Source organism: Aphis gossypii, chromosome 1 (assembly GCF_020184175.1).
Source record: "Aphis gossypii isolate Hap1 chromosome 1, ASM2018417v2, whole genome shotgun sequence".
NCBI classification, from domain to species: domain Eukaryota; kingdom Metazoa; phylum Arthropoda; class Insecta; order Hemiptera; family Aphididae; genus Aphis; species Aphis gossypii.
Genome location: NC_065530.1, coordinates 54490361 through 54509749, shown reverse-complemented (window position 1 = coordinate 54509749; position 19389 = coordinate 54490361). Strand labels below are relative to the sequence as shown.

Sequence of the window (19389 nt, the reverse complement as noted above, 5' to 3'; positions counted from 1 at the left end):
ACAACTACGAATTACAATATTTGTGAAAACCGTTTATTTCAATGTACTATAATGATAATATAATCAGTATTTAACGTTAGTGTAACTGTAGTGCTTGGAATTAGTGTTCTTTTCTTTTAGTTTTAATTATTCTGATGTTTGGTAATTGATATACTCATTTATTTTCTTAATATTGTATGTGGTAGATAAGTACCTATGTGCTCGATAACTATATAGGTTTAAATTACCTTCCATACAATTCGAATTTTTTCAACTATTGTCTGCTTAATAAACAGGTATAACTGATATGTGAATTTTTCATTATACAAAAAGCAAGTATAGTATAATGTAATATATATTATTTTATAGTAGTCAAAACTCGATGTTGACAAAACAGATAAATATTATAAGTATATTTTAAATTTTTCCAAGAACTAATTCATTTGGTCAAGTTTATTAAAATATTTTTACAGACGATCAATACGATTTAATCAGAAATTAATATGTTTTTGTAGTATTATCGTGATAATATAATATTTTTCTATTATAATTTTTTATTAACTATTAAATCTCACACCTATATATAATCAATTTACATTTAAATAAATCTCTATAGCGTTTTACATTTACTGAGAACAGTTTAAACTATTTGTCTGTTTTATCTTACTTCTCTGTTTACAGACCTATGTAATGTATATAAATAATATACTAATACACATTATGCATATTATGAAATTAAATCAACATTTATAGTTTATAAATATATAATTTAATCGTATTATAACGTTACATGTTAAATGTACCATAAATGTTATAATAAATATGAAATATTAAAATAATAAACTCCATATAATTTGTGTCAAGTAAAATAGCGATACACAATATAATATTGTGTTTTACACATATTTTTTATTTACATTTGGTTGTACTTACCTTACGTTGTACAACAGCTGTTAAGAATTAAATTCCTATTTGAACACTAAAGTATAATGTTATATTTTCCTCGTATTAAGCAATTTAGCGATTGAATACAAATCAGGTTGTTTTAATAGTAAATTAGTAATTTTTTATGTTACATTAATATTTAATAGTTTTAACATTGTGTTGTGAAAAAACTAATATAGGTAGGTACCAATAAACCAGTGATACTCTATAATTAAACACTTAAATAATCTTTTCGATTAAAATAGTTTGTTTTAGGTATCTCATCAATTAAATAGGTAATAAAAAAAAATTATAGATGCTTACATATTCTTGTTTTATACTATGCAATAAAACCAATATATTCATAATATTTAAGGATAGAAATATAAAATATCATACTAAAAGTACAGTAATTATTAACTTTATTACCTAGCTATATATTTGTGGTGTGGAAATAAGAGATTTGTTTTATCGATCCTTAAAGAGATTATACTTTTTTTTAATATTATTGATTAAAAAAATTCCACTTCAATTATTAGAATTAGTTTTGTTAAGTTGTAATTACGTTTATAATTTTTTGTTCTGGGAATATTAAAATATTCCATTTTGGATAGAGGGGATTGGCTTAAGGTGCTATAGGTATTTTATATTTCTAGTTTATTTATTGTCACTAAATGCCTCTTTCCTTCACGTCATCCAATCATTGTAATTCACACAAACACAGATTTGCATTGTTAAAAGTTTTGTCTTTAGTTACCTATTTAATACAAAAAAAAAATATAATAAATATTTTACAATTATTGTCAATTTTTTCCATTTATATGGGATATTTTGATAGTATGTGCTTTATAATAAGAGTTACTTCACATATTTCGCATATTGATGAATCTTTTTTGGGCATAAGAAAACGATTTCTATAAATATGTATAATTTTTATTTTATATAATATATACCTATATATTATACATATTTTATTTAATAGAAGAATGCAAAATTAATTAACAGTTAACCGGTGTTAAAATTATATTTACATTTAAAAGAACAGAAAATATAAAATACCGATTTTAAGGTTACATTTCGGTTTTTTAGTAATCATTTTATAATAGCGTATAATATAGCTACGTTGATTCGGACAGTATAGTAAGTGCAATGACTTACATGTATAGATATAGGCATATAGCGATGATTGCATGATAAAATGTATATGTTAAATAACGTATTGATCAATACATTATGACTAAAAAAATGAAATTATCTAACTACTATACAATTCTTGCAAGTATATCAGAGAACATATATTTTCTGATAGCGGTATAGGTACCTATTATATGATGGCCCCCTCATATGAGGTTTGAATAATCTTCTTTCAATACACAACATCAGCAGGTGTCTTTAACCCATAACGGCCGGCCTATCTTTATTTGCAGACCACCAACACATTTTAAGCATAGCATGTATTTTAGAATACATTTTTTTAATCATTTAATGAATGTTTTTATTATGAATTTACGAATGTGGTCTGCAAAATTTAAAAAAAAAATTAAGTGACCCGTGGCTTTTCATAAAAGTTAATGACTTATATATTTTATAATAGATAGAGGTACATTTGTACTTCATAAAGAATAGTTATACGATATATTGTACCTATATAATTTTTTTTTTTTAAGAAATAAAATAAGTTAATTTAGAATATTATTCGATTTCCTAATTATAATGGAATAGTGTAATTTCCTATTTTATGAACAAATAAACAATACTATATTATGCATTTATTTTAAAACTTTGTACACCTTTTTAACTGATATTTTCTTTGAAAAATAATACAAGACACATATCATATTAAATTGTTAATAACTGTATAATTGCATAAATAATATTTAAGTAATAACTACTATTATTAATTACAATAGGTACAATACAAAAAATGTAAAATATGATTCTTCGACATTTTCACCTGAAGTTGTTAATAATTGCTATACTGACTAACCAAATTTAAACTGTAATATTATTAATATTTATTAATCATAGTCCAACGTGTACACTGAAATTTTTTATCATTGTATATTTTAGTTTATTGACTCTCAATGGTTACAAATTACATATTGTTAATGATATAATTTTATTCTACGACTTCCATACAACATTGATGCATCGATTTGGGATTCATAAAGTCCAACCATATTAATACATTGTAAGTATTACACTACAGTTATTTATGTAATAATCAATTTTGTTTTTATTTAATCATATGCTAGTTCAGTTTTTCGAATAATTCCAACTTATTAAAATACAGAATGACCGGTATAGTAAATATATTTTACGTAATATACGAGTACTGTATTACACAGATGGCATATTATATCTATACTATATAGTATATAGTATACGGTATTATAGTATTGGTATCAACCATAAACATATCATTATATTAAAAATGTGTTTATGTTTGCTTAAAAAATTCTCGAAATAATTCATTATTATTTAAACTAAAATTAAACATTTTATAGAAATATGTTGAAGACTTCATGATTATATGAAATTATAAACAAAAAAGGATATATTCACTTCAGTGCATTTTCAAATATCTAAATGTGTTAGATGAGTTTTACACGATTGATTAAATCACAAAACTTTTTAAAATCGTGTTTACTTAAACCGGTAGAACACGTGTATATACAGTACTCTGTAGTCGATAGATAACATTAGCTTAACATGGTCGTCCAAAATTTTGCGTTTGGCGGGGATTATGATTTATGAAATCCCCACCATTTTTTTTTTAATTTGAATATTTGCATGTTTACAGTGTACACTAATACCGTGAAAGTGATTATTGTTATAGTGTTATACTACTAATGTAAATACTAATATACTATACTTGTTGCTTAGGATTTATTACGCATTTCAATATACTATATTATAGTATTTAATTACTAAACGTATATCTATAAATTTATAAAAATAGTAAGTATAATATTAGTCTTGTAGATATATATATATATATATATATAATATATTTCTTTTTTTTTTTAGTAATTATTAAGTCTAATCATGGAAATGGCGACAAACACAGATAATAAAACAAATGTAGACGAAAGCAATCAAGGCTGTACCACCATCTCTTTCGAGACCCACGTATGTATTGAAACAATTTATTTGTAATTTTGCATAAGATTCTAGAAAAAATAAAAATTGCACATGGATTGTATATAGGTACAATTATATGTAGGTACATTACGCACTATATTTCATACGACGTTAATTTTTTTATTCATGAATTATGATTAGAACAGTATAAAAAACAATCTCTAAGAATGTACGTAGTCATACACTTAATGTATCTTCATAAATTCTTCAGGCCAAGTCCACATTATCGTGTTTGACATGATATTATGACTAAATTAATATATGTTATTTATTTACCATAATATACAATGAGCAATTTATGTACGACTTTAATCAGTCAATGTTTTACTTAGAACTGAAAGATTAACATTCACGAAATATTAGTTACAAGAATATGTTAATCCAGTCGTTTTATTAAATTTTATTTTATTTTTATCATTTTGAAAAATGTCACAAGTATAAACTAGCAGACACGCCGTTGTGTATAGGTTGAGTAAACTTCACAAACTGTGTGATATCGATGTAAACATGATACAATAGGTTTAAATAATAAATAAGTTCTTTTTAAGTGTATATAGGTAGTTACCAGACGTGCATTGAATATAATATTATTAAAATTGAATTGGTTTGGCTGTGTTTCCGAATAAACTTATCGATATTGAACAGCGATAAAAACGCGTTTATTATTACAGAACACAATATTATGCAGCTGAAGGAAACATAATATATTTTTATCGTGGTTATACATTTTTTTAACGATACGATTTAATATTACATTTCATTTTTGTTCACGTAATACAATCAATTATTTTGATTTTTTTTATAATTTTTATCAGGATGATAAATAGAAAAATTATTTCCATAAGCTGTTATGTTTTTAATTTGTTAAATTCGTAGATATATTAACATATTATTATTAAAGGAAACTCATCCGAAAACGTGCAAAGAAGGATTCGACAACAAAAGAAATTGGCTTTTTCCACGATTGCTGATAAGTAACAACAAACAATTTGCACTAAAATGTCTGTGCCATGGAATGGTCTTGGCTTATATATTAGCTGCCATCAACCATTGGTATTTAAGCGGTGTGTACCTAATCACATATATATGCGTATGATGTATAATAATGATACAGCTTTTGTCATTGTCGTCATCTACGTGTTACAGACGTAAAAGACGTCGGCTGGAAAAACGGATTAGGTCTACTGATCATCGTGACCACGTGTTATTACGGTATACAGCCCGTCAGATTCCTGTTCACGTTGATACCTACTGTGAAGGTGTTACCTCACGCACACTTCAAGTAATACTACCTACAATAATACATTATTATTTTAGAAATATGTGTACAGTTATGGTTTATCAGTAATATTATCATGTTAATCATTGTCACCTACCTACTTCTATTAAGTGTTTGTTTATAAATACTTATACCTATCTAGCGATCCTTTTTTTTTTTTTTAATTAGCAGGTTATATTTTTGAAATACATGAAACGATTTACTAATTTTCGTACTCCTGAAATATGTAATCAAAAATGTATATTGCTTTAGTAATGAAAAATTGTGTTTTCCTAAATGCGTAGATATTACAGGGACCTGGGACATCGTAAAATAACCTAATTTAAAAGCAAGGTCATTCTACAAAAGTATCAAGTGTTGTTTTTGACTTTAGACACACTGAACCTATATACAATGTATTATACACGAGTAGCTTACAATTACTCGATTTATTATCCACGTCAAATCGGCCATGGTCAAATTTGTTGCCATGCGGTAAAAACTCGGTCGTTTGAAAATAGTAACTGATGTGTACGTGAAAATTATGTTAATACGCGACGAAAATCTTTCAATACCATAGTAAACTCCATACAGATGTGATGTTGAACAAATAAGTTAGGTTACCATACCATAGGCATAATAATGTAAATACCTACTATCTTTAGCATAGTGACTAAAAAATAAAACAGCAATAACCTTGTAGTATACGGAAATCTATTATTATTGAATGCATTTTTTTAAAATAGATTAAAAGCTTTAATGTTTAATTATATATTTAAGAAAAAAAATTTTAATTCATGATTTCGTTATTTTAATACATTTTTTTTTTTTTTATCGAATAATATATTGATGTATTATTATTTTAGAGTCAGAATGAATGGTATGTTGTGTTTACAATGATTATTTAATTATTATTTATCTTTTTTCTAATTACGCTGTTTTTAAAGAAAATGATTAAAGGTTTTAAATAGGTAGTATTATAAACTAATTTATTATTTAATCTTGTTAATAATTTTAAAAGATAATTTGTTAGAATTCATTGTCCATTTATCTCCCTAAATGTGTTACTTAAAGATAAAACAGTTACTAAGTAATTATATTAGTAATTATATTATTTATTATAAATAAAAATAAAAATAAAATAATTACAAATCACAGTTAACCAATCAGTTTTATAAATTATGATTTGTCATCTACTATCTATAAAAAAAAAAAAAAATTGGATTCTAGTCATTGTATTATTATGATGAGTGTGTATTTATATGTTACACTTACACAATATTTTTAATGCACCTACCTATAAAGACATAATATAAATTAAAATTAAAATATGAAATTAATATAAATATTTTTTATCACTCATAACACTTCGTAGATAGTTTTAGTATTTTATATTTATAGCTAACCTTTCATGTTGTTTATCAGATATTGTCTTGAACGGATATACGTCACAGTATATCCATATCCTTATAGCCCTGTATATTAATTGATGACAGTTCAAGAGTTGTATGTCATCCCACATCAATGTGAGCTAAGGAAAAAGAAATCCATCGTTTGAATAATTATATTTATGTTATTTTTAACTGTTGATAAAACTAATGTTCTCTGTGCCAAAATTCTTGAAAATTTAAAACAAAATCACATATAAGTTGTTCTTGTATCTATATTATGAAAATATTAAAAATACATAGACTCCATTATTTTATATGCATTTAAAGTTCAAATTGTATATTCAAAGTTGAACAAAATCATATGTTTATACGATAAATAATATGTTCTTTGATATATTTCATAATAGTTTAAAATAATAGTCTTTTAAAATTTAAAATTTCTAAATTTTTACATATACCTAAGTACTATACATTTTACTTTACGCAATGATAATTAAAATATTTTTATTTTAAACATTAATTTTGAGATATTACTTAAATAAGTTATTTATTACAATGTAAGTATATTATTTAACATATACCTACATTATCGTTACTCACTTGACACCTGCTATACAATAGAGCTACTCACTTCGCAACTTTATTTTCATTACATTCTTTTGGGGGTATGAACTATTCCTTGTTTTCATTAGTTATTAGTGTTACCTACAACCTACCTATTACTTGTCAGTTATTATAATTTTTACTAATATGAAATAATTCGTGCGTTATTTATATTTTTTCTCATATAGAATCGGAGTGCTGTGTACTTTCTTAGGGTCATTCGTTTTATTCATTTTCTTCGACACAAAAAATAATAGACATAGGCTAGTGCCATTGGCTGGACTTAGCGTATTTATTCTCCTTGGATTCATATTTTCCAAACACCGTAGACATGTGAATTGGATCACAGTTGCGTCCGGATTAGCCACTCAGATAACTATAGGAATGTTGACAATCAGATGGCAAGTCGGCCGATCTATAGTCCAGGCAGTTGGAGAATTGGCCGATAAGTTTTTCTCCTTTGCGTACGTTGGTGCTAAGGTGACGTACGGAAATGAACTAATCGACAATTATGGTGTATTCGCATTTAAGGTTAGTAATGTATGATAATGTGATAATATTTAATTTGATTCATTAACAAACCATGAATCAAATTTAATTGATAATATGTACACTATAAAGGTACCACTGTAAACTTTCAATTTTTTGTATTTAAATTACTTATTGAAACACTATAACCTCATTATTTTGTATCGTTGGTCAGTACGCATGAGTTTATAATGAAATATTACAAAATTATACCTATTTATAGAAATTAATGCTCAATGAATATTATACATTGAATTTTAGACTCTATAAGCATATTATTTCATCTGTAAACACTCTGCTGGAAGATAACAAAGCTTCACGTATATAACAGTATAGCACCGATACAAAAACGTTTTTATATTATATGATTAGGTACATGATTTTTTTTAAGTGATTTTTTAAATATCTTTCTATGAAAACACTAGTACTCATTATTTTTCTTTACAGTTCACCTATGTAGCGTTGAATAGTTATTATTATTCGACGAATAATAATATCATAATTTAAAATATTATACACAGATTGAACATTTTAACTATATACTGTAACATTTTGATTTTATTACAGGTGCTTTCAGTGTTATTTTTTATGTGTTTTATAATTGAAATACTATTTTACTATGGAATCATACAGACGGTAGTTATAAAATTAGGATGGTGCTTGCAAAAATTACTAGGAACGACAGCAGCCGAATCAGTTAATACCTGTGCTAGCGTGTTTTTAGGCATGGTAAGTGAATTTATTAAATACGAGAAACTATAAACTTATAACGTTAGATAATAATAGACATACATTTTTTTGTTTCTGTGGCTATTGGACGTGAAATTACATTTTGATGGATAAACATTATTTTTTTTATAAAAGTTTTTGTTTTAAAATTTTGAATATTTTTTAGAAATTCGAAAAAAGTATTAATCAATTAACTGTTTTTATAATAACTACTTTTTTTTGTAGTTTATTAAACTAACAAAATAAAAATAATCATTATTCGTACATAATATATAGTAGTATAATAGTATAGTATAGACAGTATAGTAGTTATCTGTTTAGAAATTCGAGAAACATATTCACATGTTATTAAATTATAAAGTACGAAATATTATAAAATATACCGTGTTTTTTTAAAAAAATATGGTTAGTATGAAATATATGTTCGAATTATATTTAAAATATTTATAATTAAATATAATTATATTATAATTATATTGCACGTAGTAAACAAACAATTTAAATAAAATTCTTTTTATTTTACCAAATCTTGTAATAAATAATCTTTGATAAGTATATCATAATCTTTAAATGGTAGTAAAATAATAAAAATAATTTTAAACATATATGTTTAATTAAAATTTAAAACGTTTCATAGAAAAAATATTTATTTTTATTTAATTTAAAGTGAATAAAAATATAATATTTAGTACATCTATCTAAATAAATTTTAAATTCGTCGTGACAATTCTTATTAGCTATAAATTGTTTGAATAAAAATAGTAATGAATAAATGAACATTGTTATTATCGTGTTGGCTTCATTAAATTAAATATGTTAAATGATTAAGGAATTAAAAATTTCAATTAAATCAATAGTAATGAATTAATAACTGCTAAATGGATATAAGAATACTATATTTTCAAAATATAAACTTTTGTTTTATTTACTTAAGAAAAATTGTTGACATCAATACATTATACATTATTACAACTATACGACGCATTATATTACTTATAGGTACTTGTATGTGATATGACGTCCTTTATTGGCACTTCATTAATCATAAGATTATTTTATTTGACAAAAAAATAAATCACGTGCATTAAATTTCCTTTGATGTTTACTTATTTATTTACTGAATTGTTGTATCTATACAAATAGTTTTACAAATAATGTAAATATCACAATACGGTTCTCACGTGCTAATTAATATAGTGTCTTTCAAATTTAGCTTATAAAATACCGGTAAGTTACCTAATGTATAAAAATTACAAAATTTGAGTAACGTAAATTAAATTAAATACAGGAAATGTATAAATTTATATATCCGTTAAAAACTATTGAAGACAATTTTGTCCACGTGCAGTTTAAAATTATATTTTTTTATTAAATTAATTCTCAAGGAAATCTATCAACTTAAATAATGCTAGAATAAAAAAAATATTTTATGTTAAACAATAGATCAACAACATAATATTGTAATAATCATGTGCATTGAGCGAGATAACTATTTCGTATACAAAAAAAAAAAAACATAACCAGTATTATTTTAGATAAATGTTATGTTAATATTATAAATGAAATATTTTGGGTAGCTATTGGTTAACATATTATTATACTATACCACTTTAATCAATGACAATATTTGTGTAACGATTTCAATACAAACTAATTTTTTTCTTTTATTATAGTCAGAGGCGCCTATTATCATCAAACCATATTTACCTGATTTAACAGAATCTGAAATCCATACCGTTATGATGGGAGGATTTTCAACAGTAGCTGGTATGATTAATCTTATTATAAATATTGATGCAATACAAATTGGGTCTATCCTCAAAAAAAAAAAAAAACATAAACAGCGAAATTGTTTAATGATTTTTACTTTTTAATGGACATTCAAGTTTTAACTTCTTATAAAAGTGTGTTTGCTGATATTATAACATTCACATTAGTTTTATGTTTTATTTAGGCACTGTATTTGCGGCATATACATCATTCGGTATAGATCCGGCTTACTTAATTACAGCATCAGTAATGTCAGCTCCAACTGCGTTGAGTTTCTCTAAACTGATTTTCCCAGAAACTGAAAAATCATTAAATAGTATAGATCAAATATGTACTAAAAAGTAAGTGTACCTTATACGTGTAACGATGAGGGTGAATTGTTTATTTTGTCGGAGAGTCCCATTACTAAAATTTGAAGAAATAAATCGTTTTTTATATAGAGGATAATAATTGTAAATATTATAAGCGCTAACTAGCTCATTTTTGTATTAGAGTCTAAAACAAGAATATTGTTAAATAATATTATTTTTTTCATGAAAAATTTACAATATTATAACCAAAACTACTCATATTACAATGGACCCATTATTGATTTTCTTTTAGTTGTACTCGCTTGTTTATATTACTGTTCTGTGAAAACTGAACCTATTATTCTAATCTAATTCTAATACCCTTCTAAACATTATAGACTATAGTAATACCTTTTTTCAAATATTTTTCAATACCTATTCAAGTCTCCTATAGTAGTTGTTCGCACTGTAGTTACATTTATTCTATACATTTCAATTTCTGTTTAAAATATTGGTATTATTTTTTCGATTCACCTTATACTTAAATTTGCCGTGTGAATATTATTTTTTGAAATACCAAACAGTTTTATTATTTTTAAATAACATTATTAAATACATGATAATATTCTAGTGATTGATGACTACAAAGCTTTTGTTTTAATATAATATAGGGCTCGAATTTTAAAGCATATAATATGCTTCTTTTTTTATAAATGAGACAGAAATCTAATTTTTATACATAAATTCTTTTCACGCGTCATTCTGATTCCCAATAAACCAATTTATTTTTGCTTTTTTTTCAATTATTCCAACTGTAATTTTTTATATGTATATTATGCTATTGTAATAATAAAAATAAAAAAATAATTATTAAGAAATGTAAAAACCCGAAATATGGGTATTGGATTATTATTGTATTCGTTATCGGCTTGTTTATTAAATGTATTAAACGTATAGATTATTGATCTACATAATATTATACCTACCTATATCTACCTATACGGTCAGTATACCTATAACATCAATATGGAACATTTCAAAATTTAAGATTTAGTGTTGTAATTAATTATCACTTCAGTGGATGTAGAAAGTTCGTTTTCTACGTATAATAATATTCTGTTCTGATAATAGAGTCAGTTTCACTATTAAAAATCTAGGGAAATACATGGTAGTAAATTCTTTTTTTAACTTAAATTTATATTTAAAATTTGTTTATTCATTTTTAACTAGTCCATGTTAATTTTTGGTCATGCTTTTTTTGCTTTTTTTAAAACAAACATGTTTCTTTTTTTATCAAAACAGTCGTGTGCTTTTTATTTGCTTGTTGTGCTTTAAAATCCGAACAATATTTATATAACATATTAGCTGGACCACAAAATTAGAAATTGTAGATACAAAATTCAATATTTGGTTTCATAAATCAGGTATATCAACAATTGTTAATATGTAAGCAATATTGCCAAGATCAACTACAAAAAAAAAAAAAAATGAATCCTCACATATTATAGTAGTATTATATTATTATGATTATTAACGCCGTGTTAATTTTGTATAATATTTTACAGGACTAACGACGAGGGTAACGTGATGGACGCGGCTTGTAAAGGAGCCCAGTTTGGATTGAAAATAATCGGAGCGATTGTCGCCAACATAGTGGCGTTCGTGTCGTTTGTTGCGTTCATCAACGCAATAATAACGTGGTTGGGACATTTGGTCGGATTCGAAGATCTATCATTCGAGGTTAGCCAAAAAAAAACATAATTTGGTGTATAAATTGTATCGATTTTTGATTTGTATTCCATTTTCCGATTGTCCACAGTATGTATTGGGCAAGATATTGATACCTGTCACGTGGCTGTTGGGCGTTGATCCTAGCGAATGTGAAGCTGTCGGCAAATTGATCGGCTTGAAAATGACAATTAACGAATTTGTGGCGTACAAACAAATGGGCGATCTAATTAAAGAAGGCAAGCTTAACGTAAGTGTAATACGGTCGTGCATTGTATTTTATAGACATCATATTCATATTCCAATATTCCAACTACATTGAGAGTAGAGGGGGGGATTGTAACCAACTTTCTTAAAACACCTTAGGCCTGACAAAAATAACACGAAAGAGCCAATATGACTAAATTTTGATAATAATTAATAAGGTATACATTTCCCTGGATATATATTTGTAAATATATTTTTTAATTTTCAAATACAATTTGCCGTGGTTCGACTGTTGACCAACACTGAGTGAAAATTAAAAACAGTTATAGTATACATTATAAATTAATAACTTAAAAAAAAAAAAAACATAATTTAAACGTCTCAAAATATTGTTGTTAAAATAAATTATAACCACGAGCTATATACTAATAGTCCTAATCGTTAAATCGTGATAATAAGAAAAAACAAATTAATAATTACTTCTATCTACCAAAATGGTAAAGTATTTTTTTTAATCAATCTAAAAATAGCACTCTCAGTCGTTTATATAATTATATTTCAAATACCATCGTATATTTTATAATATTATCACAGATTAAATAAAAATATCTGTGATATTATACCTATGATATAACTATTTCGAGTAAACAGTTGCCTAGTAATGATTTTATAATGGCCGTAAACATTTTGGCAATAACAATTCAAAAACTGAAATGACGCACTTTACTTCGGTGCGAGACTATAGTAAACTTGATTGGTTATAGTCATGTACCTAAATAGGAACCATGGTGTATTTCTATCAAGCGTATTGCTTGATATTTACATTTTTAATTAACAGTCACCATCCACTCACTCACTCACTCGCTCACTTACTCACAACTCACTCATTTGACTGAAATAATGATGGTTTCAATGTTTTTTGCCGAATCAACAGTGACTTTTTTTAACCACAGCCCCAGGGATGGGTGAAATAGTCGTAGGTCTTTAATCGATTTGTGCTGAATCGTAAAATTACGAACGTAAGTAACTTTAACGATAATTCGTCTACGGGTTCGGTCACGGTAATGGTAGTACTATCTTTATAAACACTAAACAGTGAGTGAAAAACCTCTTATTGCATATTATGCTCACCGTTAGATAGCGCTGTTGTACTTAATATTTATTTGTTTGATTTTTAGTAGTTACAAGTTTATAACTAACATCAATGATTCTTCTTTTTCCTATATTTTTAATTGAGTAATTGACTAGTATAAGGTATAAGGTATAAGCTTGTTTTTATTATGAATATGACAGACATACCTACTTCGCTTATTTGATTTCTAATATGAAATTTCCTAAATCTTACATTGAGTTAACTTTATAACTTTAATAGTATAAATTAACTTTATACCAACCTTTAGAGGACGCATGAAGCCTGCGTGTTTTCTAACCGTTTTACAAACGTACCACAAATACAAGTTTGCGTTCCTCAAAATCCATTCTAATTGCTGACAATCTATTGTATAAGAGTAGTTTTTTTTTATTTCTCACATATTTGATATGTTGCGATGTTGTCATAGGTATTTTAGACGTTTGCAGTTTTACCACAACCTTTTCATACAATTTACAATTTTATTACATATTATGATTACGTTTTACGTAACACGTTTACAGCTAGAAAATTTTAAATTTCCTTAATATTTTGGAAGGGATATTCCTCTCCTTTTGGCTACATCCCTGCCGGTGCATCCAAATAACATGCCAAATAAATAATCATAAATTATAATGCCTAAATTTCACCTCTTGAAAGGTATGTCTGAATTGCATGCTATACATACTTTTTACTTATCACAACTTAATTTTTTTATTTTCTAATTTTTCAAACAACAAACTTTAAATTAATCGACATTTTTATCAATATATTTTTTTATTTATTCAAAACATAAAATTTATTAATTTATTAATTGTACCTAGATTTGTAAACATAAGTGCATGATAAATAAAATTGTACATGGCATGTAATTCTAACAAACCCTTGAAGATGTGGCATGCAATTAGGACAGACTTTAATAAGAGGTGCCGTGTAATGCAAATGTGACCGTCATTGCGTTTATCGATTTATTTTCACACGTATTTGATTTTCAGCGCAAGTCGGAAATCGTCGCCACTTTTGCTTTATGCAGTTTCGCCAATCCAGGATCAATTGGATCGATGATTGCCACATTGACGACTTTGTGCCCTACACAGCGATCATCGATAACCAAAAATGTATTTAGGGCATTTCTCGGTGGTACGGTCACTTGCTTTTTAACGGCCGCTATTGCTAGTAAGTATAATATTATTATTATATTAGATATATAAATTTAACGGTACTTCATAAGTTCAAAGCGAATGAAAAATAATACCGTTTGTTATCCCCTCCTCCTCCCAAACACAATACCACACCGTATAAAATGTTTCTCTCTAACACCATCTGTTGTATCCAGACATTTATTTATTTTCCGTTACGACGTGGTGTTTGGTCGACAAGTAATAACTAATCAAAAATGTTATTTTCCAGGTTTATTAATGCCCGACGAAGGATTACAAAACTAAAAGCAATAAATTATCTTTGTAATTTTTGTATATGTAATTTTTTATATATATATATAAATGTATGTGATGTATTATTGCTATCTACATAATAGCAAACTTACACATACCCATTTATTGGTATAAATTATACCAATTATATTTTTATAAGTAATATAATATATTTTATTATTGTTTTGAACATTCATCGACGAAATTCTCATTTTCTTTTGTTAATCATGACTATATTTTTATATTGTTAAATATAGGTACAAGATTATACTTAATTGATAATATTATGTAAATATTTATAAACACAATGTGAATAATATTTTTTTAATCAAAAACCAAAATCGATAGTATAAGATAACTAAATATTATAATATGAAAACAAGTTTCACTCATGTGTACTATATATTATATTATATTTAAAAAATTGTTCTATTACGAAATATGTATAAAGTTTAGGTACCTAATGTAAATATGATAAAATAAATATACATTGTTACATCGCAATAATTACGAAGTGACTATACTATATTAAAGTTACGAGTTTTCAGACGTTCATAAATAAACATTATAAACTATCTAAAAAAAACATTATTTACTATGGCGGCGTTGTAGTAGGTCTACAACCCCTAACGGCCTATAATTATAGTATCTAATATAGTAACTAGTAGAAAAAAAACTAATACACATATTATTTTGTAAATGATTACTAATTAAATCCACGTATTAGTCCACTATGGCAACATCTAACCTCATATTCATTTTGTTTTATTTTTTTTATAATTTTATATATTGTTATTATATGTAATTATAAATTAAATAAATATTTTACTGGACTTATTTAATTACACAATATTTTAGAAATCATTCCGTTACCTTTATGTATTTTTACTATGCTAATATTTCACTGTACATTTTTGTTTCCTAATGTAACAATTTTTTATGATAAAAATTTATCAATAACTTTCATAAACATTTTATCATATTTTCTATACTTACTAAATAATAATATGCTACTTTAAGGAATAGTATTATTTCTATTACTACCCTGTAGAGTGTAGATAGTTGTATTACTATGTTTGTTATATGTATAATGTATATATTATACATATTACATATATCATGTTTCTAAATATATATTATTAACTTACATAAATTTGTATATTCTGAGAAATACACAAGGAGAACAATTTTATTATCTTCTTGAGAGTATTGATCTTTTTAAAGTCTTTTAATACTCGTGTTCTAGTTAAGGAATACAAATATGAAATTATATTTAAAAAAAATATTTTTACAGATTGTCTTTAAGAGTATTAGAAACTAATTTTTTTTTTCTTAAGTAGTTTCATCAATATGAATGTAATTATATGAATGCACCTATGTGAACTTTTTAATTAGGTATTTAAAATATAATTTTTAGATAAAAATTAAATAAAAAAAAATTCTCAAATCATCGTTTGGTAAAACTCAAATTATTTTATTTTTTTCTAAAATTTTGAGACACAATTGCATTTTTATCATCATCACCTTTTGAAAATAATGATTTAAGTGTGTATTTAATGTTTTGACCACCACTTTTTTTCAATAACTTAAGCATTTCAGTGTAGATAGGACATCAGTGCTTAGCTTCTCCATTCTTTAATAATCTTCAAACCATAGCTTATTGCTCAATTTGAAAATTTTAACTATAATTAAAACTGTAATCTGCAAGTAACTTGTTAGGTATATGATTCATGAAAAATTTTTAAAATTAGTAAATTAAGTAAATTATGAATTTATAATTATTAATTATTGTAGTTTTATTTAAGTATTTAACTCTATTATAAGTTATTATAAGTTGTAGTTTAATTTATAAGTGGCTATGATACTAATCTTACGTTTAATAAGCTAACCTTTAAGTTACCTTTTTTACTGTCACTAGTCCAACACTTAATATATGAAATAATTTAATTATTAAATATAAAAATTTACTTTATGTGGTAAAATAATTAAAAATAATTTAGTAATTTCAGTATGTATTTTATGATTTTGATTAAATATATTACCTATTGTGTTTAGACTTTAATACAAATAAACAAAATAATTATTTTTTATGTTACACAATGTGTTTATTTTTATGTACTTATAATTTGTTACAGTTAGATGTACCTATATTATAATAGTATTTATATGATCCTCCTTTTAAGTACTGTACTTTACATTAGTTATGTACTTCTTACCTTTGTTATGAAAATAAACTATATTATCATTTGAGCAGTCTGTATCAATTATAATTTGTGTTTGTGTTTCAAAATCTGTAATTGTTATCAGAGCCGTAGCTAGGTCCGTAGCTAGGCCAGTGGCGCAAAACCAAAAATTAAATATACCATTTATTATATACTATGTTATTATTAATAATATACATTTTATTTAGAATATATGCACAAAATAGTTATTCTATTATAGCAATATATACTGTGTGTCTATATTACAGTGTATTGTGTATACCGATTGTTAGTTTAAGAACTGTTAGTAGCCGATGTGTTTTTATTTTTATTTATAATTGCTTATACCACCACCTGACCATGTAAGATGATAATTAACATAATAATTTTAAAAATCGATTATTATTATTTATTATTAGCTCAAAGATGCAATTAAAATTAGAATTCTAAATATTTTTTATTTTAAAGACTACCGTCAATGTAGAAATATTTAAGGATGAAAGATACGTGCTCTTATTTCAATAGGTAAGTATTTAGTCTTTTTTTATACATTTGTAAATATCTAGTACATAAAAAGCCACTATTACCATTTGTTGGTTTTCATCAATAAAATAATTTGAACTTAAATAATGTAAAAACGTTTTAATTTATATTTTAGTTTTTTTTGACACAATAAAAAAATAATAATAATAAAAATTATCTATATCTTATTTGCAGTTAAGTAAAAAAAATAATATTAGTCTAAATTATCTTCATACCAAGTATCTATTTTATTTTATTTATTTTAAACCTACGAACTATATTAATTAATAATCAAAGTTCACTTGAGTAATTTGGATAACTGGCTCAACAGTGATATTGATAAAATAATATCTTTGAGTCATCGATTCAAATGGTTCAATGTTCAAGCACAAAGCTATTTTTTTTATTATTATAATATCTGTTAATAAGAAAAAATATTTGGTAACCATCTAAATTAGATTTAAATAAAAATAAAAAATATTTACTTCAAAATACGTTTTTTTTCAAATGATTTATTATTTTCAGTTATATAATCATGGACTTATTTTTAATAAAATTGTATTATGTAGAACATACGTATTTATTTTTATTTGAACAATACCTAGTATAATAATTAATAACATATTTTTAAAAATAAAGACTTAATTTCAATATAAGTTTATTACCTAGAACACATATTTAGTGAAAAAACAATTTTCTTTTTTTCGGTCCATATGCAAAATATGCAATTTTTTCTTTTTGCAACATAAAATTGACATTTTCTTGAAAATGATAGTTGTATTTTTTATTTATATAATTTTCAATAATTCCGTTCTTTTGGAGTTGGCAAAAAGTGATTTTTTTCGTTAACCCTTTCTTTGGGGGTTAACGAGCCAAAAGGCGGCGTACAAAAAATGGTAACTGTATGACACGGTACCAGTCGAGGAAACGGAATCAAGAACCTGTTGAGAGACTCGGTCGGCTGGCTAGATACAGATGTTACCGTATCGCAGCAACCAGTTCCACAATCGATGGATATTCACCACGGCTTGGAAAAGCGTCAGACGGGGTTTGCTACGTATGTGTTGCATCTGAAGCGATGTGGCGTATGGACCAAAAAAGGATTCAATACTTAAAATGTATGTAGCTATGATGAATTATCTGGGAAGATATTATAATATGTAAGTATATATTAATTGTCTAAAAAAATTTTAAATTACGAAAAATAAAAAATAAGCTAATGAAGATTTAAAAAAAAAATAAGGGGTGAGAGTTTGACCCGCGGACACTAATCGCTTCGGATGCAACATTTACGTAGTAAAACCCGTTTAATACTCTTTCAAGTCGTGGCAAATATCTGTCGACGTGAAGCAACCTGCTGAGGTACGCTAACATCTAGATCTATATACAACCGACCGAGTCTCCCAACAGTCTTCGATTCCGTTCCCTCGACTGATACCTTGTCATCTACATTTACCATTTCATGTACTCTTAGTTTTGGCCCGTCAACGAAAACGTCAGCAGAAGGTCCTTGTTCGATTGTAGATTTGACCGAATTCGCAGCCATTTCCGTT

General features: G+C 25.5%; 2 protein-coding genes across 3 annotated transcripts in view; both read left to right on the top strand.

Annotated features, from left to right (window-relative positions):
• LOC126552106 (facilitated trehalose transporter Tret1-like) overlaps window positions 1-292 on the top strand; it is a 7088-nt gene extending 6796 nt beyond the window's left edge. Inside the window, exon 6 of the mRNA XM_050206610.1 lies at window positions 276-292. Coding sequence (XP_050062567.1) covers window positions 276-292 — 17 coding nt within the window. The remainder of the gene's footprint in view (window positions 1-275) is intronic.
• Window positions 293-2973: 2681 nt separating this feature from the next.
• Window positions 2974-17558, top strand: LOC126549375 (sodium/nucleoside cotransporter 2-like). 2 transcript variants are annotated; one of them, XM_050198316.1, is made up of 13 exons: window positions 2974-3094; window positions 3790-3864; window positions 3934-4035; window positions 4949-5111; window positions 5194-5329; window positions 7488-7830; window positions 8395-8556; window positions 10230-10323; window positions 10511-10667; window positions 12182-12356; window positions 12436-12594; window positions 14676-14856; window positions 15091-17558. In XM_050198316.1, the coding sequence occupies exons 3-13, from the start codon at window positions 3952-3954 to the stop codon at window positions 15123-15125; spliced, it is 1689 nt and encodes a 562-aa protein (XP_050054273.1). In that variant the 5' UTR covers window positions 2974-3094; window positions 3790-3864; window positions 3934-3951; the 3' UTR covers window positions 15126-17558. The 2 variants fall into 2 exon arrangements, with proteins under 2 accessions (XP_050054273.1, XP_050054272.1); XM_050198315.1 differs by lacking the exon at window positions 3790-3864.
• The last annotated feature ends 1831 nt before the right edge of the window (window positions 17559-19389 follow it).

Excerpts from the sequence above, each read along its gene's own strand:
- LOC126549375 (XM_050198315.1), top strand. The coding sequence starts at position 3,952 with ATGGAAATGGCGACAAACACAGATAATAAAACAAATGTAGACGAAAGC. Across the intron at positions 4,036-4,948 it reads CCATCTCTTTCGAGACCCAC|GAAACTCATCCGAAAACGTG; the intron begins GTATGTATTGAA and ends TTATTATTAAAG. Across the intron at positions 10,668-12,181 it reads GATCAAATATGTACTAAAAA|GACTAACGACGAGGGTAACG; the intron begins GTAAGTGTACCT and ends AATATTTTACAG.